Source organism: Rhincodon typus, chromosome 2, assembly GCF_021869965.1.
Source record: "Rhincodon typus isolate 14 chromosome 2, sRhiTyp1.1, whole genome shotgun sequence".
In the NCBI taxonomy this organism is placed as follows: Eukaryota; Metazoa; Chordata; class Chondrichthyes; order Orectolobiformes; family Rhincodontidae; genus Rhincodon; species Rhincodon typus.
Window position 1 is genome coordinate 137674527 of NC_063333.1, and position 22206 is coordinate 137696732.

The following is a 22206-nucleotide window of genomic DNA, read 5'->3' on the forward strand; positions in this document are numbered from 1 at the left end:
GGGAAGGGGAAAGAAAGAATGACCATGGGAGGGGAGAGTGACAATGTCAGGCACAGTCTCCTCAGTGTTGTGGGTAAGTGATTGAGAGTTTGAGGTGGGAAGTCTCCTCCATGATGGAGGTTAGAGAGCAGGGGTTTGGGGGTCCCAATCTCCTCAGAGATGAAGCACATGGACAGTGATTGGAGTGGAGGTGGTACACGCAGGGACAATGGGAAGTGATGGGGGAGGGGGTTCTGGGTCTCCAACAATCAGTAAAGGAGACAGTGACCCAGAGAGAGTGGGAGGGGGTTTCCTCAGTGACGGGGGGAAAGGATCAATGAAAGGGGGGGGTCTCCTCAGTGACGGAGGTGAAGAGGTCAGTGAAGGGGGTCTCCTCAGTTACAATGCGGGGTGGGGGGGGGGAAGTTGAAAGGGACAATGATGGGAGGTGTAGTTGGTCTCCTCAGTGATTGGGACAGTGATCAAGGTTGGGGGGCGGGGGGGAAGAAATCTTCTCAAATGGGGAGGGGTGTCAAGGACAGTGACTGGATCTTCTCAGCGACCAGTAACGGAGATAGTGACCTGGGATGGAGGGGGAAGAAGTTGAAGGGGACAATGATGGGAGGTGTAGTTGGTCCCCTCAGTGATTGGGACAGTGATCAAGGTAGTGGGGGAGGAAGGAAATCTTCTCAAATGGGGAGGGGTGTTAAGGACAGTGACTGGATCTTCTCAGCGACCAGTAACGGAGATAGTGACCTGGGATGGGGGAGGGGAGGTGGTGAGAAGGGTCAGTGATGGGGGCAATGACCAAGGTGGGGGCAGGTTTTCAGAGAAGACCCTCTGTTGTGAGGGAAGGGACAGTAATGGAGGTCCTGTTCTGCTCAGTGATGATGAAGGGAGAAACATCCCGAACTGCTCGGTAACCAGAGGCGGGGATGGGAGTATCCTCGACGCCCTGTTGGTGCGCGTTTGTCCCTCACGCTCCTCCGCCGCAACCAAACTTGGTTGTTGAAGGGGATGCCGCCCCTTCCGGTGAAGCGGGCGAATGGGGTTTGGGCCAATGTACAAATCTTCCATTCTGATTGGTCGCAGGACCGCCAGTCATAGGACCCCGCCCTCGCACCCACGCACCGCTGTCCGTCCGTGTTTCCGGTTCCGGTAGGCCGAGTTTGGTTGCGCTGTGTCCGGCATGTGTGAGGCGGTAGGGCCCGTGTGTCGATCGCCATAGACATCGCGGCGGTGCCTGCTGCTTCTCCACCGCCACCAGCCGCTCAGCATGGCCGAGCGGGATGACAAGAGCCTCGACGATTTCTTCGCCAAGAGGGACAAGAAAAAGAAAAAAGACAAAACCAAAGTGACCAAAGGAGGGGCGGCGGCAGCGCCAGCGCCCAGCGGGCCGGCCAAGGCCGCGGTGTCGCCTGACTCCCCGGCCCCCGCTCCGGACACGACCGCGCCCGCCGCTTCCCTCACACCGGTGACTGCTCCCGCCGAAACGGCGCCAGTGACAGTCCCCGCCGCCTCCAAGAAAGGCCGGAAGGAGAAGGAGAGGGCGGCGAAGAGCGAGTGTCAGGATCCGCAGCAGGAGAGGGTGAGGGGCATTGAGGGGGCTGGCGGCCTTGAAGGCCGCGCTGACTCAGAGCAAGGGCACGGGGAGGAGTAACACGGGGAGGCCGAGGGTTTCGGGAGGTAGGGTAAGGCAGAAATCATCAGCAACTCATGGACTGGGGAGAATTAGATGGGTCCCTGGTCGGTCGGCCGGCGTGGGGCTGGTAACGAACTGGATGGATGGGGTTTTGGGGGGGGCGCAAATTGGGGGCAAAGTTAAAAAGGGCCTCGGGGGCGGCCAGTAGAGGCTTGGGGAAGCCCCCATCCCCCTCCCCGGTCCAGTGGTGGATTGGGATGAAGGACCAAATTAGAGGAGATTCCTCTTTAGAGGTGAAGGGCTGGAAGTGGCATGGGAAAAGACACTTGGACTGGGGTGGGGGTAAGAGTATAGCGATTTCTACATTGGGAGGGGTCTGCAAAGGAATGTTTCTGGGCTGTGTGTGAACCTAGCGAGGCCAGCGTTTGCTGCCTATCCCTAATTGCTGTTGAACTGAGTGGATCGCTCAGCACTGTTTCAGAAGGCTCTTAGGGAATTAGCCTCATTGCTGTGGCTCGGGAGTCGAATGTAAACGTGACTGAATAAGGATGTCAGATTTTCTTCCGTAGAGGACATTTGTGAACCAGATGGGATTTTATAAATATTGCTGGATTTCTCTGGTCAGCATTCTGAATTCTCGGTTTCACATTTGTCAATTGAATTCAAATTTCACTAGTTTTGTGGTGGGATTTGAACCATGTCCGCAGAGCACTGGCTGGGGCCTCTGGATTTCTACACAAGTGACATTACCACTATGCTCCCATTTTGTCTCTAAACTAGAATTACATAAAGGCCACTTTCTTTAGGGATTGAAAAGGAACTGGGAGGTACTGTCGCATTTGGCATTGGAAATTGGTCTAAAGGGAATCATTCAGAAAGCTTCTGGTCTATTTGAGCTGAAAGTGGGTAGGTGGGTAATGAAGTAGGCATTAGGTTTTTATTTCTCATCCTGTACATCCAAGTTCCTTCACCCCAATTTCATTAGCGTTATCTAGGTGCTAAACTTGATCCTTGTGACTCCTTAAAATCTCTTCAAACAAACCTTTGGTCACTTAGCGTGTTACTTCTTCCTTAGCTTGGTATCAGTTTGGCTGATTAAAAGCTCTGATGAATCAATCATTGACTGCTTTGAAGAGGCTATGTAAATGCAGTGTTCTATAATTGTTCACATTCAGCCACTGAGCAGGGCTGGTTAATTTTACAACCCTATGCATATAAGTAAATCTGAATTTGCATGTTCAATTTTCTGTTCTTTAAAAATGGTCAGAACAAAGTAAACCTATGCTGAATAGAGAGTGCAGAAATAAGGGGGTATATTATTTCGGATTGTATTGTACCAAGAGTTCTGAGTAGAATTGGTTATTTTTAAACAGTTGACCAATTTTTTTATGACTTCAGTGTGTTGAATTTGCTCATTCATCTTGTTCAAATTATGGGCATCCTCCACCATATGTGACACTACTGTGTTAAGTGGAGTGTTTAGTAACTGAAAACTATCCATTCCTGACACACTGAACCATCAAAAGCAGGAGATTTGTTTTACAGCCACCATCTGTAGCCATGTGTCCTAGCATATCTCTTGGTCACTAAGCAAGCTGAGAGACTGCTGGTTCAGTGTAGAAAGGTATACCAGCAGCAGCACCAGGCATCAATCCAAAGAATATGTACACTGGGTACATCTAGTTTGTGATAGGAAGCAGTTCCAAGTACAGGGGGTGAGAGTAAAACACTCACCCTCCCAAGTGACACTGCATTGGTTAGTGTTGTTGAATGCTAACGAGCAGACTTAAATAGCAACTTATGACATTGTGAATTAACTCAAACTAGAATAAAACACACGAAAATGCAGGAAATACTGTGGATCAAGTAACGTCTGTGGAATTTATTAGAATGATGGTTTCATTGAAACTTGAAAGTGGGCTCAACAATGTAAGTGTTCATGGATTGTACCCCTGGCTGGAGTGCCCAGAATCAGGGGGCACAACCTCAGGGTAACAGCAGAATGGTTTATGACTGATTTTGACTATCTTCATTCAAGGTTCTGATTCTGCCCAGAGGACTGTGGAAGCTCAGTCATTAACTTTATTTTCAACTGAAGGGGTTCTTGAACTTGAGAAAGATCAAAGGGTTTGGGAATCAGATGGGGAAAGTGGAATTGGGGTCAAAGATTAGCCAAGACACTCTGACTCTAAGATCTGATTGATGGGATCACCCTAATACACCATTAGATCTAATCTTATTTCATATATTCCTGATGATATAGGAAAAACGTGTTGCAACAGAGCAGATAGAGGTGGTAAGGATGGGGGTATGGGAGAGCAAAGTGGAGGGTCGAAATAGGGCAGAAGGCAGGAATGAGGTGAAAGGGGTGTGACAGAAAAATAAAAGATGGGAATGAAGGCAATGTTGGAAATGCTCAGGTTTGACAGTAACTTTGGAGAAAGAAAGCAGTGTTTCAGGTCCTTTTGAGCTGAAAAAGTACAGGACCAATTATCTGAAATTGCTGAACTCTGCTTTAACAGGAGGCAGTGAGGTATCTGTAAAACTAAGCTGCTCTTCTTTGAGCTTGTGTTCAGTTTCATTAGAAATTGGAGGGAGACACAGACCAGAGCTGGCTTGAGGTTTAAAATGAGGACATTGGGAGTTTTACAAGTATGTAATTGAAGACTACCAATCTACTGTATAGTAGAACACATCACAAAATTCCAATATATTAAATTGAAAGAGATGAAATTGCTCACTTGCAAAGGAGCATGAGAGACTCCTTCTTTGGAAAAGAGAGAGTAAAGAAGGTAGGTGATGCATTCTTTGCAAGAACAGGAGTAATTTTAACAGTGATTGAAGAATGAACCAATATCTTGGAAATGGCCCTTTTAGAATTCTCTGAATAGGGAGAAATGTATGTGGTATCAGGCTGGGTGTAGTTGAAATGTGAACGAAGATCCGATGGATATGGATGCTGATCGCTCAAAAGGTGAAGAAAGGGACCATGACCGTGTCTTTTGGAGAGAGGGGTAGGGGAGAGAATAGATGTAGAGAAGGAGATCGCCTTGGTTGACAGTCCTGACTGCCGCAGTGGAGGAAAGAGGAAGACTTAATCGGAACAGAAGGTGTCAGCAGAAGAAGAGATGCATTGCAAAAGCTGGAAGAATAAAAAATTCTAATACAGTGGGAAGAAGTGAAATCCAGGTGTGGATGTGGACTGATGCAATGCTTCAGTTTAGACAGTCACTTCAGTAGCATAGTCAGCAATAATCTGTTCTCAGTTTGGATTCTATCAAAACTATTTAGCTTTGGAGCTTGGTGCAACTTTGATCCAGGTGTGAATGCTGTTTAGAGATGAGTAACTGCTCTAGTCAAAACAACATTTGGCTGAGAACAAGAATCTTTAGCAAAACTAAGGAACAGCATCTAGTGGCTGGAGATGTTCTATTGTTATGTAGTTTGGGATAGTCAGTTGAGGAAACTAAAGGGGCTGAAGACTGATTGATCCCCTGGACCTGATGAGATGCATCCTAGATATTAAAGGGAATAGCTGAAGGTAACAATCTTCCAGCAATCCTTAGATTCTGGAAATGTTCCAGAGCATTGACGGTTTTTCAGTGTAACATTTTTAAAAAGGGAAAGAGACAAAAATAGGTACCTATAGGCCACTTAGCTTAATATCTGTCATTGGGAAATCTTAGTCCTTATAAAGGGTGTAAAGCAGAGCATTCCGAAATGCACGTTATGATCAGGCATAGTCAGCATGGCCTAATGAAGAGGAAATTATACCTATCAAATTTGTAAGAATTCTTTGAGGCAGGATAGATAAAGTGGAAGCATCAGATGTAATGTGTTTGGATTTTCAGAAGGTGCTGATAAGTCACCGCATCTTAAGCTTCTTAAGATAACCTGTGTTGGAGGTATATATTAGCAAGGATAGAAGATTGGCTAACTAATAGTTGGGATAAAGTGGGTATTTTCAGGATGGCAACCTATAACTCGGTGTGCTGTAGGGACCAATGCTGGGGCCACATATTAATGACTTGGATGAGCAAAGTGGATATATAATAGCCAAAAATAGATCAGAAGGCAAGTGGTGAGGATGAGCTTCTGTTGAGGGCTGTAAGCAAGTTAAGTAAATGGGTGAAAACTTAGCAGATGGAATATAATATGGAAAAATGTGAGGTCATCCACTTGGGTAGAACGAATGGAGGAACTGAATATTATTTAAATGAAGGACTGCAGAAAGCAATGAAACACATAGATTTGGGAATCCTCATCCATGAATCTTAAAAATGGCATTCAAATTCAGGTAATTGGTGGGCAAATGGAATATTGGTTTTTATTTCAGGGGGATGGAGTATAAAAGTAGGAAGGTTTCGCTAAAATAAATCAAGGCACTAGTCAGACCACAGCTGACAAACTGTGTCCCATTTTGAGCCCCTTAGCCAAGAAAGGCATAATTATATTAGTTAGAGAAGCTCACCAGGCTGATATCAGGTATCGAGGAACTGTCTTATAAGTGGTTGAATAGACTGCATCTGTACATGGAATATAGGGGAGGGGATTTAACTTTCCAGAAGTAGACGAATAAGCTGATCTTAATTGAAAAATGCAGGAATTATAGAAAGCTTGACAGTGGATGGGAAAAATTGGTCCGAGATTTTCTCACTGGTAAAACAGAGGGCATAATCTCGAGGGGTCATGCATTTAAGATGCGGATGTGGAAAATTTCTTCAGATCATAAGAAATAGGAACAGGAGTAGGCTGTTTGGCCCCTTGAGCCATTCCGTTGTTCAACAGGATCATGGCTGATCCAACACTTCTCATGTCGTTGTCCTGCTCTTTCCACATAACCCTTGATTCCCCTACTGATCAAGAATCTATCTTGGCCTTATATGCTCACAAGCACTCTGCCACACAGCGAAGGTGGTAAGGAAAAGCCAAGGAACTGCAGACTGGCGATTCTCACATCGTGGTGGGCAGGTTATTGGAGGGAATCCTGAGGGACAGGATTTACATGTATTTGGAAAGGCACGAACCGATTAGGGATAGTCCACATGGCTTTGTGCGTCGGTAATCGTGTCTCACTAATTTGATTTTAGTTTTTTTTTTGAAGGATTAAGGAAGAGGTTGGTGGTGGAGGGTTATTTCCGGACTGAAGGCCTGTGACCAGCAGTGTGCCACAAGGATTGGTGCTGGGTACACTACTTTTTGTCATTTATATAAATGATTTGGGTGTGAACATAGGAATGGTTGATAAATTTGCAGACGACACCAAAATTGGAGGTGTAGCGGGCATTGACAAAGGTTACCTCAGTACAACGGGACCAGTTGGGCCAAGGAGTGGCAGATGATTTAATTTAGATAAATGTGAGGTGCTGCATTTTGGAAAGGCAAATCAGGGCAGGACTTAAGCACTTAATGGTAAGATCCTAGGAAGTGTTGGTGCACAGATGTTGGAGTGTTGGTTCACTGTTCCTTGAAAGTGGAGTTGTCGGTAGACAGGACAGTGAAGGAGGTGTTTGGTATGCTTGCTTTTATTGGTCAGTGTATTGAGTATAGGAATTGGGAGGTCATGTGGCTGTTCAGGACATTGGTTAGGCCACTATTGAAATACTGCGTGTGATTCCAGTCTCCCTCTATAGGTTAGATGTCGTGAAACTTGAAAGGGTTCAGAAAAGATTTTCAAGGATGTTTCCATGGTTGGAGCGTTTGGGTGATGCTGAATAGACTGGTACTATTTTTGCTGGAGCATCGGAGACTGAGGGGTGACCTTAGAAGTTTATAAAACCATAACGGGCACAGATGGGGTAAATAGACAAGGTCTTTTCCTTGGGGTCGGGTGCCCAAAGCCAGAGGGCATAGGTTTAAGGCGAGAGAGGAAAGATTTAAAAGGGATCTAAGGGGCAGTGTTTTTATGCAGAGGGTAGGGTGTGTATGGAATGAGTTGCCAGAGGAAGTAGTGGAGGCTGGTACAATTACAACCATTAAAAGGCATCTGGATGGGTGTATGAACAGAAAAGGTTTAGAGAGATATGGGCTAAATGCTGGCAAATGGCACTAGATTTATTTAGGATATTTGGTCAGCATAGGTGAGTTAGAACAAAGGGCCTGTTTCCATCCTGTATATCTTGGCTGTAAGAAGTTCCTCTTTATCTCAATCTTAAATTGGCACCCCATTATTCTGAGACTATGCACTCCAGTCCTAGACTCTCCCATGAGGGGAAATACTCATCCCATCAAACCCTTGAGAATCCTACCTCAGGGTAGTGAATGTAGAATGCTTTACCACAGAGTGCTGTTGAGGCTGGGTCATTAAGTATATTCCAAGGCTGAGAGAGACTGATTTAATCATAAAGAAATCAAGCTTTATAAGAAAAGAGCAGGAAAGTGGAGTTGAGAATAATCTGATCACCTATTATCTCATTGGCGGAGCAGATGCTGATTAATGACTGCTTCCTGTTCCAACGTCTTGCCTTAGCATGGGGAAAGTGGTTGCAGTTATTAGTATTTAGTTGTCTCAACCTTGGCATTATCCCTTAGGATAGTGTGCCCAAGCAAAGCATCTTAAACTGCTTTCCTCTTGTCTATGACAAGTATTTGAGGTGTCTTACTTTTTCGTAGGAAGTAGGTTGGCTTTGGCTGCCTATTCTATGGCAGGACCTGAAGCAACTGTGTTAGCAAAGGCAGGCAATATTTGTCAGATATTGACCATCTCTAATGAGAATGTCCAAACCCACAGCTTCAATACATCACTTTATAACTGAGCACAATGAATTTCAATTGGTGCTGGCCGCAAGAACACGACAAAACCTTATTGTTCTGCAAAGGGTGAGTGGAGGCAACAGTGTTTATCACTTAGTTGTATTCTGTGTGATATCTAAATGCTCTCATAGAACTTATAACTAGTGGGTAAAATCAACAAGTGTTTATTGATATATATTTGTCTGCAGCAGCATTTTGCATTGATTCCAAAATTCATCAATAGGGGAAACTGCAAATGTTAAGGGCGGCACAGTGGCTCAGTGGTTAGCACTGCTGCCTCAGTGCCAGGGACCTGGGTTCAATTCCACCTTCGGGCGACTGTCTGTGTGAAGTTTGCACATTCTTCCCATGTCTGCGTGGGTTTCCTCCCACAGTCCAAAGATGTGCAGGCTAGGTAGATTGGCCGTACTAAATTGCCCATAGTGTTCAGGGGTTTGTAGATTAGGTGGGTGATAGGGGGTTGGTCTGGGTGGGATGCACAGAGGGTCGGTGTGGACTTGTTGGGCCGAAGGGCCTGGTTCCACACTAGGGGTTCTATGATGATTCTATGATAAACGTACTCCATTGGATATGAATAGGGCAGAAGGTCATGTAGCCTTTTGACTTGCTGTGCTATTTAATTTGATCGTGGATGATCTTGGGCTTCAATTCCAATTTCCTGCCTCTTTCTCATACCCTTTGATTCCCTGAGATACCAAAGATCTGTGTCTCTGCCTTAAATATATTCAAATCTAGAATTACAGTAACCCTCGGGGATAAAAGAATTCTGACAGTTTGCACCCTTTGAAAAATATTCATCTCAATGATCAGCTTTCTATCCTGAGATCATGTGGCTGTGTTCTAGATTCCTCAGTCAGGAGAAACAACATTAGTGTATCTTGGAGCATGTTTGTAATCTTTACTGTTTCAATGAGATCACCTTGCATTGTAGAAAGCACCACAATATTGAATGTTTACTCAGCCTCTCATTGTAAGAGAACATACTCTCATTCCCGGACCAGTCTAGTGAACCTTTGTGGTGCTGCCTCCAATGCAAGTATGTCCTTTAAAATGGAGTCCAAAATTACTACATGTCAGGCATAATGTCTCCATAGCCCATACAAGTATTGCAATTTGTCCTCCAGTCCCCTTGCAATAAAGCCAACATGTGCTTGCTTTCCGAATTAATTGCTGTACTTGCACACTAGTCTCGTGTCCCTTGCATGGGTGTACCCAAGTGTCTCAGCATAGTATTTAAATGTTTCGCACCTTTTAAAAATGTTTTCTTATGAACAAAGTGAATAACTTGCCCTTGACCATATTCATCTTCTGCCACCGTCACAATGAACTAATTTTACCTGTATACTGGACTTTGCAGTCTCTTTGTCTTCCCTGTACCTTGCATTTCCACTACTTTTGTATTGCCAGCACACTTGGATGCATTACCATCTTTGTCTAAGTCATAACTATAAATTGTAAGTAGCTGGGACCCCTGCACTTGCTCACTAGCCATAGTCTGGCAACTGAAATGCTCCATTTATCCTTGCATCTATCCTTTAACCAATCTGTGATCGATACTCATTAGGCACAATTCTCCCATCACTTTCTCTTTTGAGTTCGCTGATGAAACCTCTCTGTCCTCCCAATATCTCCAAATAAATTCTGATCCTTGTTTTTCATCACCTGGTTCTTCCCCCATCTCTAACCCCCACCAGCTGTCAACCCTTGGAGAAATCAGTGTGCTGCCAATTCTGGCCCCATGCATTCTGCACTCCTTCATCCATCACTGGTGGACATGCCTCCTGATTCCAACTTATAATAGGTCGTCACAGGTGGTTTAAATTGTATGCAGATAGTGGACATTAGGTGGGCATTGATTTAAGCTGTCTGTAAATGGAGAGCATAAAACTAATTGGATTAGAAGGCATAGACTTACAAGCTGTAAATCTAAATATAAATATGAAGTTCTATTCACCGACTATCTTTCTGGATATAACATTATAGCACCGAGTTTACCTAAAGTCAGATAAATGTCCTCTGAATCATACTGAGTTTAGGGAGGACATTTTGCGCGTTGAGTCTGCACTGTCCTGTTTGGAAGAGCTAGCTGGTTGGTTTCACGTGTCCCATTGCTCTCAATTGTTCATTCAAGTATTTGTCTGATTCTCTTTGGGAGATGCATTCCAGATCATGTCAACTCCATTGTATCAACTTGTTATCTTTATTAAAATTCATTCTTCTGATTTCTTTTGCCAGTTATCTTAAATCTGTCCCCTCTTGGTTACTTGCAAGTGAAACAATTTCTCCTAGTTTTCCAGCCCTACTGCACAACTGCCCCCAGTCCCAGGTATCATTCTAGTTAATCTTTGCTCCATAGCTATGTTGCTCTTTTTATAAAGTATAATGCCCAATATTGAGCAGAATTTTGCCAATTTTTCCTGACATCTTCAAAAATTTTTTTAACTACTGCATTTCTCTCCTACTTTGTTCAAGATGGTACCACTTCATTCCTATTATTTTTGTATTTCTTAACCAAAGTACTTCACACATCTCTACCTTAAACTTGAATCTGCATCTATCTGCTTAATTTCCAAGCTCTCGTATCTTTTACCGTCTTGACTGTTCACTGCATTTCACTGTTCATTGTACATATGTCTTTGAGACATATGCTCTTTATCAATGACCTGGACTTGGATATATACATTCAAAAAGAGCCACGGACCCATAGGTGCGTAGATCCAAGAGTAGACATGAATCGAGACTTTGAGCCAAGCTTAGTCTGGCAAATCAGTTAGTAACTGGGATTTGGGTTCTAGAAGATTAAGCTTTGGTAGCTTGACTCTTATTATTTTTTTAAATGTTCATTTCAAAGCAAAGGTTAAAGCAGGAGAGCTAATCCTTGGTAATTTATGTAAGTTATTTTAATTTTGGTACAACCAAGAGAGTTTGGTGTTTTTTTTTTTCAAGAAGCATTGGTCCAGATTTTATAATAAGGAGTGAAATGCATGTTTAGGTTGCTGATTTCAAAGAAAACTATCCAAAAATCTCATGGTCTCTCTGGCCTGGGTATCACTTTTTTTCAGATATGAATGTAGTTGAGACCATCCATAGGGAAACACTGATATCCAGCAGCAGTGATTATCATAAGCTGCCAGTCACTCTGAAGAATTCAGATTAGGAAGTAATTAACATTTTATCTCTCATTTTGTAATATTACAGAAACTACATGGTGTTAGAGAGAACTGGCAACATCATAAACAAGTATTTTTACAATACTATGGAAATTCTAACATGAAAGAGATCATTCACATTATATAGATGTAAAACTTGTTTTATATGTAACTGCGTGCCAATGAAACTTCACTCAAGACGAATGGTGTCAAAAAAAATGTGCAATATATCAAATCAGTGATTCCTAATTGAATTCCAACTGTAGGGATGTCAACAGCAGACATTGTGGAGCAGTGCAGAAATCACTGATAACTGCTTCTAGATTTCTGCATTTTACTGTGAATGTGTGATAGCTAGAAGTTGCTGTCAGTGACAAAAGTGGTGATTCTGCTGGTTTCTCTAGCATTATGACTACAAATTCGGGGCTAATCCATTTGAGGCTTTTACAGAAAATTGCCTGTGCTTCATATAAAGCTAGGTTCTCAGCATTCAGTTGCATACAATTGATAAACTAACCTTGCTGTGTACTTTTAGGAGGATGAAGAATGGAAGGAGTTTGAGCAAAAGGAAGTTGATTATAGTGGCTTGAGGATCCATGCCTTACAAATCAGGTGAGCGCATTAAAACATTGAGCCTGTCAATTATTAGAGAGCTCTTTGCTAAGATTTAACTATAACTGCATGTACTATAGCCATTAGTCCGATTCCATTTTTTCTTAAAATTCTGAATTACCATTAAGTAATTTAATTCTTGAAAAGTTGAGTTCAAGTTGAGTATTGAAAATTGTACATTGCAACTAAATTAGCAATACAGCACAGAAAAAGACCTACTGATTGCACCTGGATCTATCCAATTAATCCCACTCCCTTTCCTTTTTCTTATAGTCCCATATTTAATTTGCCTTAAAACTTTTAAGTAATTGTGGGGTACTTCTTCTAATGCCCTTTGAAAGTCTGTGTGCGCCATATCAACTACATTAGAGTCATCAGCTTCTACAATTACATCACCTTAGTCAAATGCAACCTGCCTCAATTGAGTTTGTGATAACAAGGTGTAGAGCTGGATGAACACAGCAGGCCAAGCAGCATCAGCGGAGCAGGAAGGCTGACGTTTCGGGCCTAGACCCTCCTTCAGAAATGGGGGAGGGGAAGGGGGTTCTGAAATAAATAGGGAGAGAGGGGGAGGCGGAGAGAAGATGGGTGGAGGGGAGACAGACAGGTCAAAGAGGGGGGGATGGAGCCAGTAAAGGTGAGTGTAGATGGGGAGTTAGGGAGGAGATAGGTCAGTCCAGGGAGGATGGACAGGTCAAGAGGGTGGGATGAGGTTAGTAGGTAGGAGATGGGTCCGTACTGCTTTAAATTTATTGCCCAAGTTTTTGGCTGAACCCCATTTAATTTTGTCCCAGATTAGTGTTTCTAAGAACTTCCCCAGCATCAGCATAACATATAACATGTAGAGTTGAGATACCGATCAACATTGCTTAAAAAGATGGAATGGATTCCTAAGGGCTGAATATCCCTCTATTTCTTATGGAAAGCAAAATCTTCAAAAAAAAAAAAAATTACAGGTATCACTTGACGGTACTAATGACCAGGACTGCTGCAATTTGTCCTCCAGTATTATCTTGCTGCAGATTGAAGGTTGAGCTTTGGCTAACACCTCAAACTGTGAGGTCATTCTTGTGGGGCTGACAAGACTGGATTGTTGGGCCCAGGAATGCTATGGACTTTGTCTTTAGAATGGAGTCAGCAGATTGAGCTTCTGGTTATGCTTCTTTCTTAGCATATATAGAGAGCAGTGACTGGATTCTGCAATATAAAATCATAGTATGTTGCTCTCCATCCATTACCACTGGCAAACCAGTATCAGAATTCTTGTCACAGCAGACAGTATCTTACCTCATAACTTCCATCCACTTCCCAGAATTGCCTAGCAGTGCTTGTGTGCATGTGATTCAGATTATTACCATACATTGACACTCTAGTACTGCAGGACAGTTCCGGGATGGCCTTTGCCACAGTGGCCAATTTGGGAAATTGTACTGAAGTTTCTACTTGTGCCATCTGCATAAGAGCAGCAGTAAGAATTGTGGAGGAATGTCAGTCCACTGTGCTTTTTGCTTATCTGGATTTGAATGACCCAAGTCTAATTTTCAAAGGAAATGTAGAATTGTCCTGTGCAGCACAATGTAGAAAGCTGCTCCCCCTGCTGGTAGAGTTCATTTTTCAAGTGATATGATCAGAGTGCCAGATGGTGACCATGCACGCAGGAGGAGGAAAAATCTGACTAATCCTAATCTACTTTCTTGTACTTTCTAGCAGGATGGTAGGAATTTGGTAGGTTAACCCATTTTCAATCTGTTTTGGAACTTAGTATTACAGGAGAATTGTAAAGGGATGAGAAGATGGTTTGAAGTTTTTTGCTCGGATAAAACACTTGATTTGGGATTATCAGTTGTCATTGACAGTTGTCTTATTCAAACATTAAAAAACATTTGTTTTGATAACAAGTCATGTCACTTGTGAGTGTCATGTAAATTGAACACAGTAAATAATCACTTGACCTAAGACCCATTGTAACATTGCAGAGTTCTCATCAATTTAATTCCTGCTTCTATCCATGCTAACTGATTTTAGAGCTGCTTGAGCTTTCTGAACAGAATATTGAGTTAGTGTAACTTTTGCTGTTACTAACATGACAGTGATGAAAGAGAGGAAGAAGACGATGAGAAGAAAGATGATCAAAGTGAGGATGGTGAGAATGTCTTGTATAGAGATGGAGACGAGCTCGCCGGACCTTGGAACAAGATGACACAAATTCCAGCACCTCCTGTTGTGGGTAAGTGTCAAGATGGCTTTGACCATAGAGAATCCCTTAAAAAAAAAAACACTCACTCATGTATTACTCCAGGCAACAATGCAACATTTTCTTTTTAAAAAGTTGCACCTGCCGAGAAAACCATTTTAGTAGTCAGATTCTGGAGATGACAAAATAATTAGTTGCTGAGGAAGAAACTATTAAGCTTGAGTGAGAGCTAGACTTGGAAATCAAAACTACATGCTCTTAACTCTGGTCCTTTGTCACTGGTAAAAATAGACATTTTAAAAAAGGTATTTTTGATAAGATACTTAAATTACCCAATGTGGGCTCAAAGCCATGACCCTGGGATTCTCTATTGAGTTAACTAGCTTATTTAGAAACTTCGTTCGCTTGTATCAACAAATCTGAAGTTAGAACATTGGATAAATTTGTAGTATTAAATGGGCCTGGGAACAAAGCAGCATGCAGCTATCATTTTGATGGGAAAATCAGCATGTGAGGGCCAACTGTGTGTACTAGTGTTCCTGGCAACTTTCCAGGAGTTAGTGTTTTAGGTTTGAAAGACTGTTATGCTCTATACTGCTATCAGACATTGAATAATCTCAAAGCAGCATGAACTATTCAGTGAAACTGTTTGTGATTATGCTGATTCAGACATGATTAGTTCAAAGGTTGGTGTGCAGCTACTGTTGGGCACATTAAATCCATGACCATGTATGTGTGCAGCTTTTTCCAGAATTGTGGAATTTGCTCAAAACATAAATACTATCCCCATCAGTTTAAAGAATTGAATCTGAATCTTTCAAATTTTTGAGCATTAAGGAGAGCTTGTGGGCAATGTGAAGGAGGAATATAAAATTGGTATTTGAATGAGTTTGTGGGGAATGTCAGTCTGCCTCTGCTGTTAAGGATATCCTGTCTCTTTGGCTGTCTTTTTTCCTTGTTTTAGTTGTGCTGACATTCATTATTGAGTAGGAAATAAAAAATAATTTCATGGGGTGCAGTATTCCAGTTGGATCAGTTCAGCAATTATTTGAGACCCTGATCATTTTTACTTCTGGGGATAATGTCTGAGCTTTCTAAGCAGGCCACCAAGATTAAATCTCGGTTCAACCTTCTCTAACCCTGCATGGATGCACCACGTTAGATTGTTATTTTGTTTGTGTAGAACTGTTTGAACTATTGCACAATGTTAATTAAAATCTGTCTAACATAAGTGTGACTCCAGTTGCAGAAGTCCCAGAATCAAAGCCATCTGGCGTCTATCGACCTCCTGCAGCCAGATCGGGTAATGTGCGAAGAACACAATCACAAGGACCACCAGAGATTTTCAATGATGCGCAGTTTCCATCCCTACAAGCTTCTGCAAAGCATATAGAAACTAGAAAGTAAGCCTTGGATGTGTTCACTTTAGTGATTTGCTGGTTGTTTGATTTTTCTTGGACACTTGAAAATTTTGGTGGAAGAGAAGTTTCTTTGCATTTCAGTGAAAGACACTGAACATTTTCAGTTTCTTAAGGTTCTTCATTTTCAGATTCTTTAACTCTGGTTCATGGACTTTCCATTCTGCCATTGCCCCAGCATCCTGATATTTGTTAGTCTTGCAGGAATTTGTACTATGAACCTTCCTATTGCATTTAAAATGGTGTCTGCTGTGTTTTCTCTCAGCTATTTTCCATTACACCAGCAATCATCTGTGAAACATTTGTATGACTTAAAATTTAAAAAATAATTTGTTTTTCGCACTAGTAAATCTACATTCCTGTAGATATCAGCAAATTTAATTTTGGTTTGTTTGTTCTTTAGCACTTAAGCATGTCAGTAAATAAATCATGAATTATTTGGTGGGAAGAGTTGGTGTTGGGACTGCTAGTGAGATGGGTTGAAGTTACCTAGTACCCTAGGATAGTTGGAGTATGGTTAGGGGAAAGATAAGGAGTATGCTCTTGAGGGCTGTCCAATGCAATAGAAAGCTGACAGATTGAACAAAACTGTGAAGTCCCTGCAGTAAAAGAGGTTGCTGCCACTAGGGTACAGTGTCACTTCTGGATAGCTACTAGAGGGCTGCATCCATTGCCTAAATAGGTTACTATGAATCTTTGAGGTGGGGAGAAGGAAGAAGTGAAAATGAAGAACCATATATTTTGTGCAGTAAATCCAATTAAAATCATTGTACATGTCAGACAGATATCTTGCAGTTTACTTAAATATTTATATTTTTCAGTTGATCTGACTTGTCTTCATTTATGCATCATTTTTGTTCAATCTCCGCATACAAATTGGCTGCCATAATTAGATTGTACTACTTGTCATAAATTCATCTAATTTTATCTAGAGCATATTAACTATACAGTTAATGTACCCTGGATTCAAAGGTTTGGGTACTTAAGGGTAAGATGCCAAATGCAGTTGGAAATAGTCTGCAGTGGATTGACTTCTGTGGCCTATAGTCCCACAGATCATCATGTGTTACCTTGCTGGGCTTTTTTTAAATTTAAGACCTCTGGTTGCAGCTCATGAGAGCAAGGAGAGAGGTGTGCAGAAACAGTGGTATTCTCAACGCAGTTTTGAGTATGATTGACTGCACAGTGCATTGGCCTGCGGTTGCCCATTCATGGCAGAGGAGAATGACGGGAGATTTTCTTTGAAGGCAGGATATACCCTCCACCTGAATTAAAGAGCTGGAAAGGGAAAGTACAAAGTGGCATTAGCTTGTGGGTCATACCTCTGCACCCTACCAGCAGCTTACTAATAATTTGTCCAATGCCAACAGAATTTGCCAGTGGGAGTTAGGTTTTATTTGGATCAAGAGTAACCGCTGAGCGAGTTACACTTTCACTTCACTTTCTTCAAGTCTTCGAGTAACTTCTGGGTAGGCTGCTCATGGCTGTTGCAATGTGGCTCTCAAACCTTCAGTGTTGCAAATTGAACAGGAATTATTCTTCAGGGTGATGAGAGATGGCTAAGCCCACATGATCATTAGTTTACTGTTGTTTATGGTCATTTTAAATATTGAATTGTCTCATTGGCAGATTCCTCTAAAACCACAAGCTTACTCATTGCCTCTGCCACGATCATGTAGGATTTAATTCTGTCTCTAAATCATCTTGGATATAACACAGAACTCTCTAACTTTAAGGAAATGAAGCACCTGGAATACTGGCCGTTACCTGACTGAAGCTTCATCTGCAGGAAATAAATGATTAAGTCTCTCCCTTGTAACTTGACTAAAATGAGTGGTAGTTTTGACATTTCACGTTAAATCATATCTGAATGAATAGGTTTATTTAAGTGCCTATCCATGACAACATGAAGCGGTGATCCCTGTCTATAGTTAACAAATCCACTCTATGAAGCTGCGAAATCTCATCTTGGACCCAGGGCAGTATACTACTTCCAGGCATATCTGGAGGCATGTACACGGGAGGTAAGGCCCCTTCAGCATGTAGCCCGAATCCACAACTCCGTGGCGTGGGACTGAGTTCTGTGGAGATCCTCAGATGACAGCAAATGGCATTTTGTGGCATTTTATGCAAAATTGTGTCCATTTCACCTGCTTTTGTGGTTCCAGATGCACTGTTATCCATCAGAAATCTGCCAGGAAGTGGCCTGAAACTTTTAATGATCTTGAAATGAGGATAAGCCAAGTCTGCAGGTGCTAAGCACCTCATCATCCTTGAGGCTATTCGGAGTCCAGTTTGCAACATTGGAGGTCTGAGGGCTCTGTTGCGAAAGCCATGGGGCAAGATTTAAAGCAGCCCTTTGTGGTGTGAAACAGGGCAGTCAGGGCAACCCAGTCATGGGAGAACTCCATGTTAGTGTCAGCAGCAGGGATGCCTTGTGTCCAAGTTGGGCAGAAGTGACTGCCATGGGATTCCTGGCTGCTGGTGGTGGGGTGTCCTTTAGGCTCATTAATGAGCTAATTGATACCCCATTATCCTGAGTCCACCTTCAATTTGAAGAACCTGGCACTGACACAATCATGGCTGCTCAAAACCATGACCCACCCCACCCTTGCATTGCAGGGGACAGTGTACACTTTTGAAAAAGTCAGGGGCTAACTAACTTCATCTGCAGAATGTAAATGATTGAGTTCCTTCCTTCACGCCTCATCCTGCCCTTACTAACCTGTGGCCTATGGTCTCCATGATCCTGGCCCACTCAGGGAGGTACAGTGCCACCAGCAGTCACTTCCACTGGTGCAGTCAGCTTCTGATAGGCCAGCAGCTCTCAGTGGAAAGGACTTCTACTACCTGGGATGTCAATCCCTGGGAAGGTTCAGTAGCCAATTAAGTTGAAGGGCATGAACCATGGGATTGAGTGTTCCTGCTGGTTCTGTAATCAGTGGGTGGCCCACCAGGATTCCAGCCAATGTATGTAAACCAACATTAATTTAATGTGATGCTTAAGAACATGTCAGATAATTGGCTACTTATTTATGACATTTTTTAAGCAATGCCTTGGTATTTAAGCAAACTGTGTTTTTCTGAATTGTCATATTGGTGTAAATACCACAAATTATCAAAAGGCTGACTTGTACAAATGGAGTCTCACTCAACCCCTTTTTTAATTTTGGGGGTATGACAATGGAGTTGGTTGAAGATGCTGCCGAGCAACTTTTCAGAACTTTAAGGCTACAGTGAGGTTTGACCCTGTTTCAAATCAAGATTGCATTCAAAGGAGAAAAATCAATTATGACAAATTATGACTGAATTGTTTGTCATCTTATGGCAGATTGTTCATGGGATCCAAGTGGTTGTAATCACATTGACTTCCTTTTGATCAGCCAAACAAGACATGGTTGTAGGGGCTATTGATATTGTGCTGTTTGTCCTTGACCTGATTGATTTTTTTGCAGCGTGAGCGCCTTCAAACCAAATGGCTTTCAATGCTTGACTGATCGTCTATTTGACTTAGCAGCCAGACTGATTCTTTTTAAAGCTTACTGCCATTAGTTGCTTCATTTTATTAGTATTATAAAAGTTGGGAAAAATCAGAAATCATCATATTTACAAGTGGTTGGGGATGTAAATCTTGCTCTGTTTGTTCTCGGTTCACCTGGATGTTGATCATGATCTGTTAAATTTGAGTTGGCTTAGATCTGCTACCTTCTAGAATTGTGAAATGTGACTTTGATCTTGAGTAATTTGTGTTCAGGTCTTGTACAGATTTGTCATAATTCAGTACAAGATTAGATTCAGTCTGGTACTTCTATTTTAAATAGTGGTGAGATAGGGCTGAAGATTGTCTGAAGTGGATTTAAATTTGTCTCAATTGTGATATTTAGTTTTATCTGGTTTTGGAGAGTTCTTGTTGGGTCATCTGGTGCAGGCAGTTGTCATTTAGTCCAGTCAATTGTTCAGAAGCAAAATATTATGCAACCGCCACTTGAGTGAGATGTAGCTAGTCAGCAGAATACATTAGTGTGTAATTCTGTTTGTGCTCATGCCATCATGGATGCTGTCTTTACTGCGTGGAATAATTAAGAATTTCAAGCCTTCAGTCTGACTTTTGGAGCTATAGGACTTGCAGCTTCTGTCCGTGCCAGAGCAGAAATACTAATTTGTTTGTGGAGGTTGAATGAAAGTGGAAATGCTAGATACCTGCTACGCGGTAAGGTCTTTACTTCCTGAATGTAGTTCAGCCTCCATATACAAAGCTTCAATTTCCTGCTCCCAGGGAATTTGGAACTTTCTTTTTGTGCACTTACTTTCTTTGCTGTTGCTTTCTGATGAAACTAACTACCTTTACTTAACACGGACCTTCTTTATATTTGGGTGCAGGAGCACCATATTGCTTGGTCAGTGATCTGGTGCTAAATTTTGAAAGGGTGGTTTCCCTCACTTGAATCACAGCCTTTTTGTATGTGGAGGTTAAACTATATTTAAAGAATGAGGAAGACTGCGCCAGTGGTAGGTAATCTTAACATTTGGTCACATTTTCCAGTTGTGTTTGAGCATTTTTCGAGCTGATCATTAAAAATTATTTTTTCCCAGAGATAAAGAAATGGAAAAGACCTTTGAGATGGTGAAATACAAAAACAGAGCCAGGGAGGATGGTTCTAAAAGTCAGTCCGTTCAGCTAGAACTTGGCAACCAGTTTGCTGTTCTTGGGGAGCAGTAATATTGGTGCATGTTTTACAGACTGGTGCTCTGTATTTCATCCCAGGTAACTAATCTACATGGATCCCATTTGTCTTCACCCCACAATGCCAGAAAAAAAGTTTGATTGATCTGGTATAGACTTCTTCGGACACTGAGGCATCTGCAAGACATCATGGGAATTTTAAGCTTGAAGCACAATAACTGCTGTCATCTACTATGGACTGGAATTGATATAAGGGTTTGAATGAAGTGTCAGTTACTCTTGGAGTGACATTTTTGGATAAAGATTAAAAATGCAGCCATTAAGTGGTCCATTTGTTTATAGTCCTGCTTCCTATTTGAATGTTGAGCCTCTGCAAGGTGACTACCTCAGTTTGACAGAGAGAACTGTGGACACCATTTTGACTGTACCTCCTTTGCCACCTCAATTTTGCAACCATTTTTCTTTAAAAGGAGTACTACAACACTGTAGTTGACTATTTCAGAATATTAAACTAAATTCCTGGGAGCAGAAAGAGAAATCGTCTATCAGTCTACAAATTGAACTTGAGAGACTGCGCAACTTCTAAGTGCCCTTACCTTAAAAACCAGTGCGGTATCCATTAAAACATCTGCTTTTCACGCTGGGGCTAAGAGGCTGCATGCAAAGGCTTGGACTGCATCGCTTTCCTGCATAAGATCATTCTCCATGTGTGCATTATGATGGCAGTGAGCTGTAATCTGCTTCACCACTCTAGCATCCTCTTCCAGAGCTCTCTGATGCTAGCAGGACCATAGTCTGATTTGAATCTAGGCCGCACTTCATACTTCATAGCTTTATGTTGAGCTTTGTAAGTGACGTCATCTATAAACCGCACAATCCTCTGATTTTCAACCTGCTAAGAACTGTAGAAAACTAAAATGGTCACCAGCAGTTAAATACCATCCCTGGAAATATGGAATTGAAAAGAGGGCTTTGCAACAGTGTTCTTATTTGAATTATTTGTATAATATCACCTGAACAATCAATCTAGTGCTTGTTACATGTGACATTAATGATGACACTTGTCAATGAACCTCTGGAGGTTGAACTTAACTCATCCAATTTTTGTGTATTTATGTAATTAACTATTATGAAACCTTAACTTGGGGCTGGGGAAAATAAAGTTTAAGGTTACAGTTTAAAGAAACAGCTGTACAACTATTTATGAAGACTTTTTGGTACAGTATTTTCTTAAGGTTCTGGTTTTAAGATCACTTTTAAAATTGGGCATAAATGTGCATCTTAGGCCCTGACTAGTTGCATTTTCAAATTTTCTTCTTTTTGGCTTGCAATAAACTTGATTCTCTGTTCAAGAACTAACAGCAACACTTTACTCAGAGTAGGCATCATTGGGTTGTTTTACAATGCACACTTGGAACCTATTTTGTGCTTTACAAATAGAACAGCAGCTATTGTCTGAACATGTTTGAATCCTGGGCATGTATTATGGCTGTACTGGAGAAAACAAAATTGAAATAAATCAATAAAGCTGCAACATTTGGCATTTTTTTTCTTAGTTGGTTTAGCTACTGCCTGTGGTCTGCTTGGGAGGTAATGATTGAGATTGCTGCAGGCCTTGTTTTGGACAAGAGGCGTTGAGATAACAGACATGTTGGTTCAAAATGCATTTTGTTACAGTGGGTACATGTTAGCTTGACTTGAAAAACACAACTGCAGCGTAAAATAGAAATTTTGCCATGAGCTGAACAAATGAACTCTACTGCATCGCTTTCTAT

The 22206-nt window shown here is 42.0% G+C and overlaps 1 protein-coding gene across 2 annotated transcripts; it reads left to right on the top strand.

The window, feature by feature from the left end:
- Window positions 1-1090: 1090 nt before the first annotated feature.
- On the top strand, window positions 1091-21965 carry cdv3 (carnitine deficiency-associated gene expressed in ventricle 3). 2 transcript variants are annotated; one of them, XM_020510478.2, is made up of 5 exons: window positions 1091-1567; window positions 12059-12135; window positions 14226-14362; window positions 15573-15732; window positions 20341-21965. In XM_020510478.2, exons 1-5 carry the CDS (start codon window positions 1256-1258, stop codon window positions 20465-20467), a joined length of 813 nt encoding a protein of 270 aa, XP_020366067.1. In that variant the 5' UTR covers window positions 1091-1255; the 3' UTR covers window positions 20468-21965. The 2 variants fall into 2 exon arrangements, with proteins under 2 accessions (XP_020366067.1, XP_020366070.1); XM_020510481.2 differs by having other exon boundaries at window positions 1093-1567; window positions 20513-21965.
- The last annotated feature ends 241 nt before the right edge of the window (window positions 21966-22206 follow it).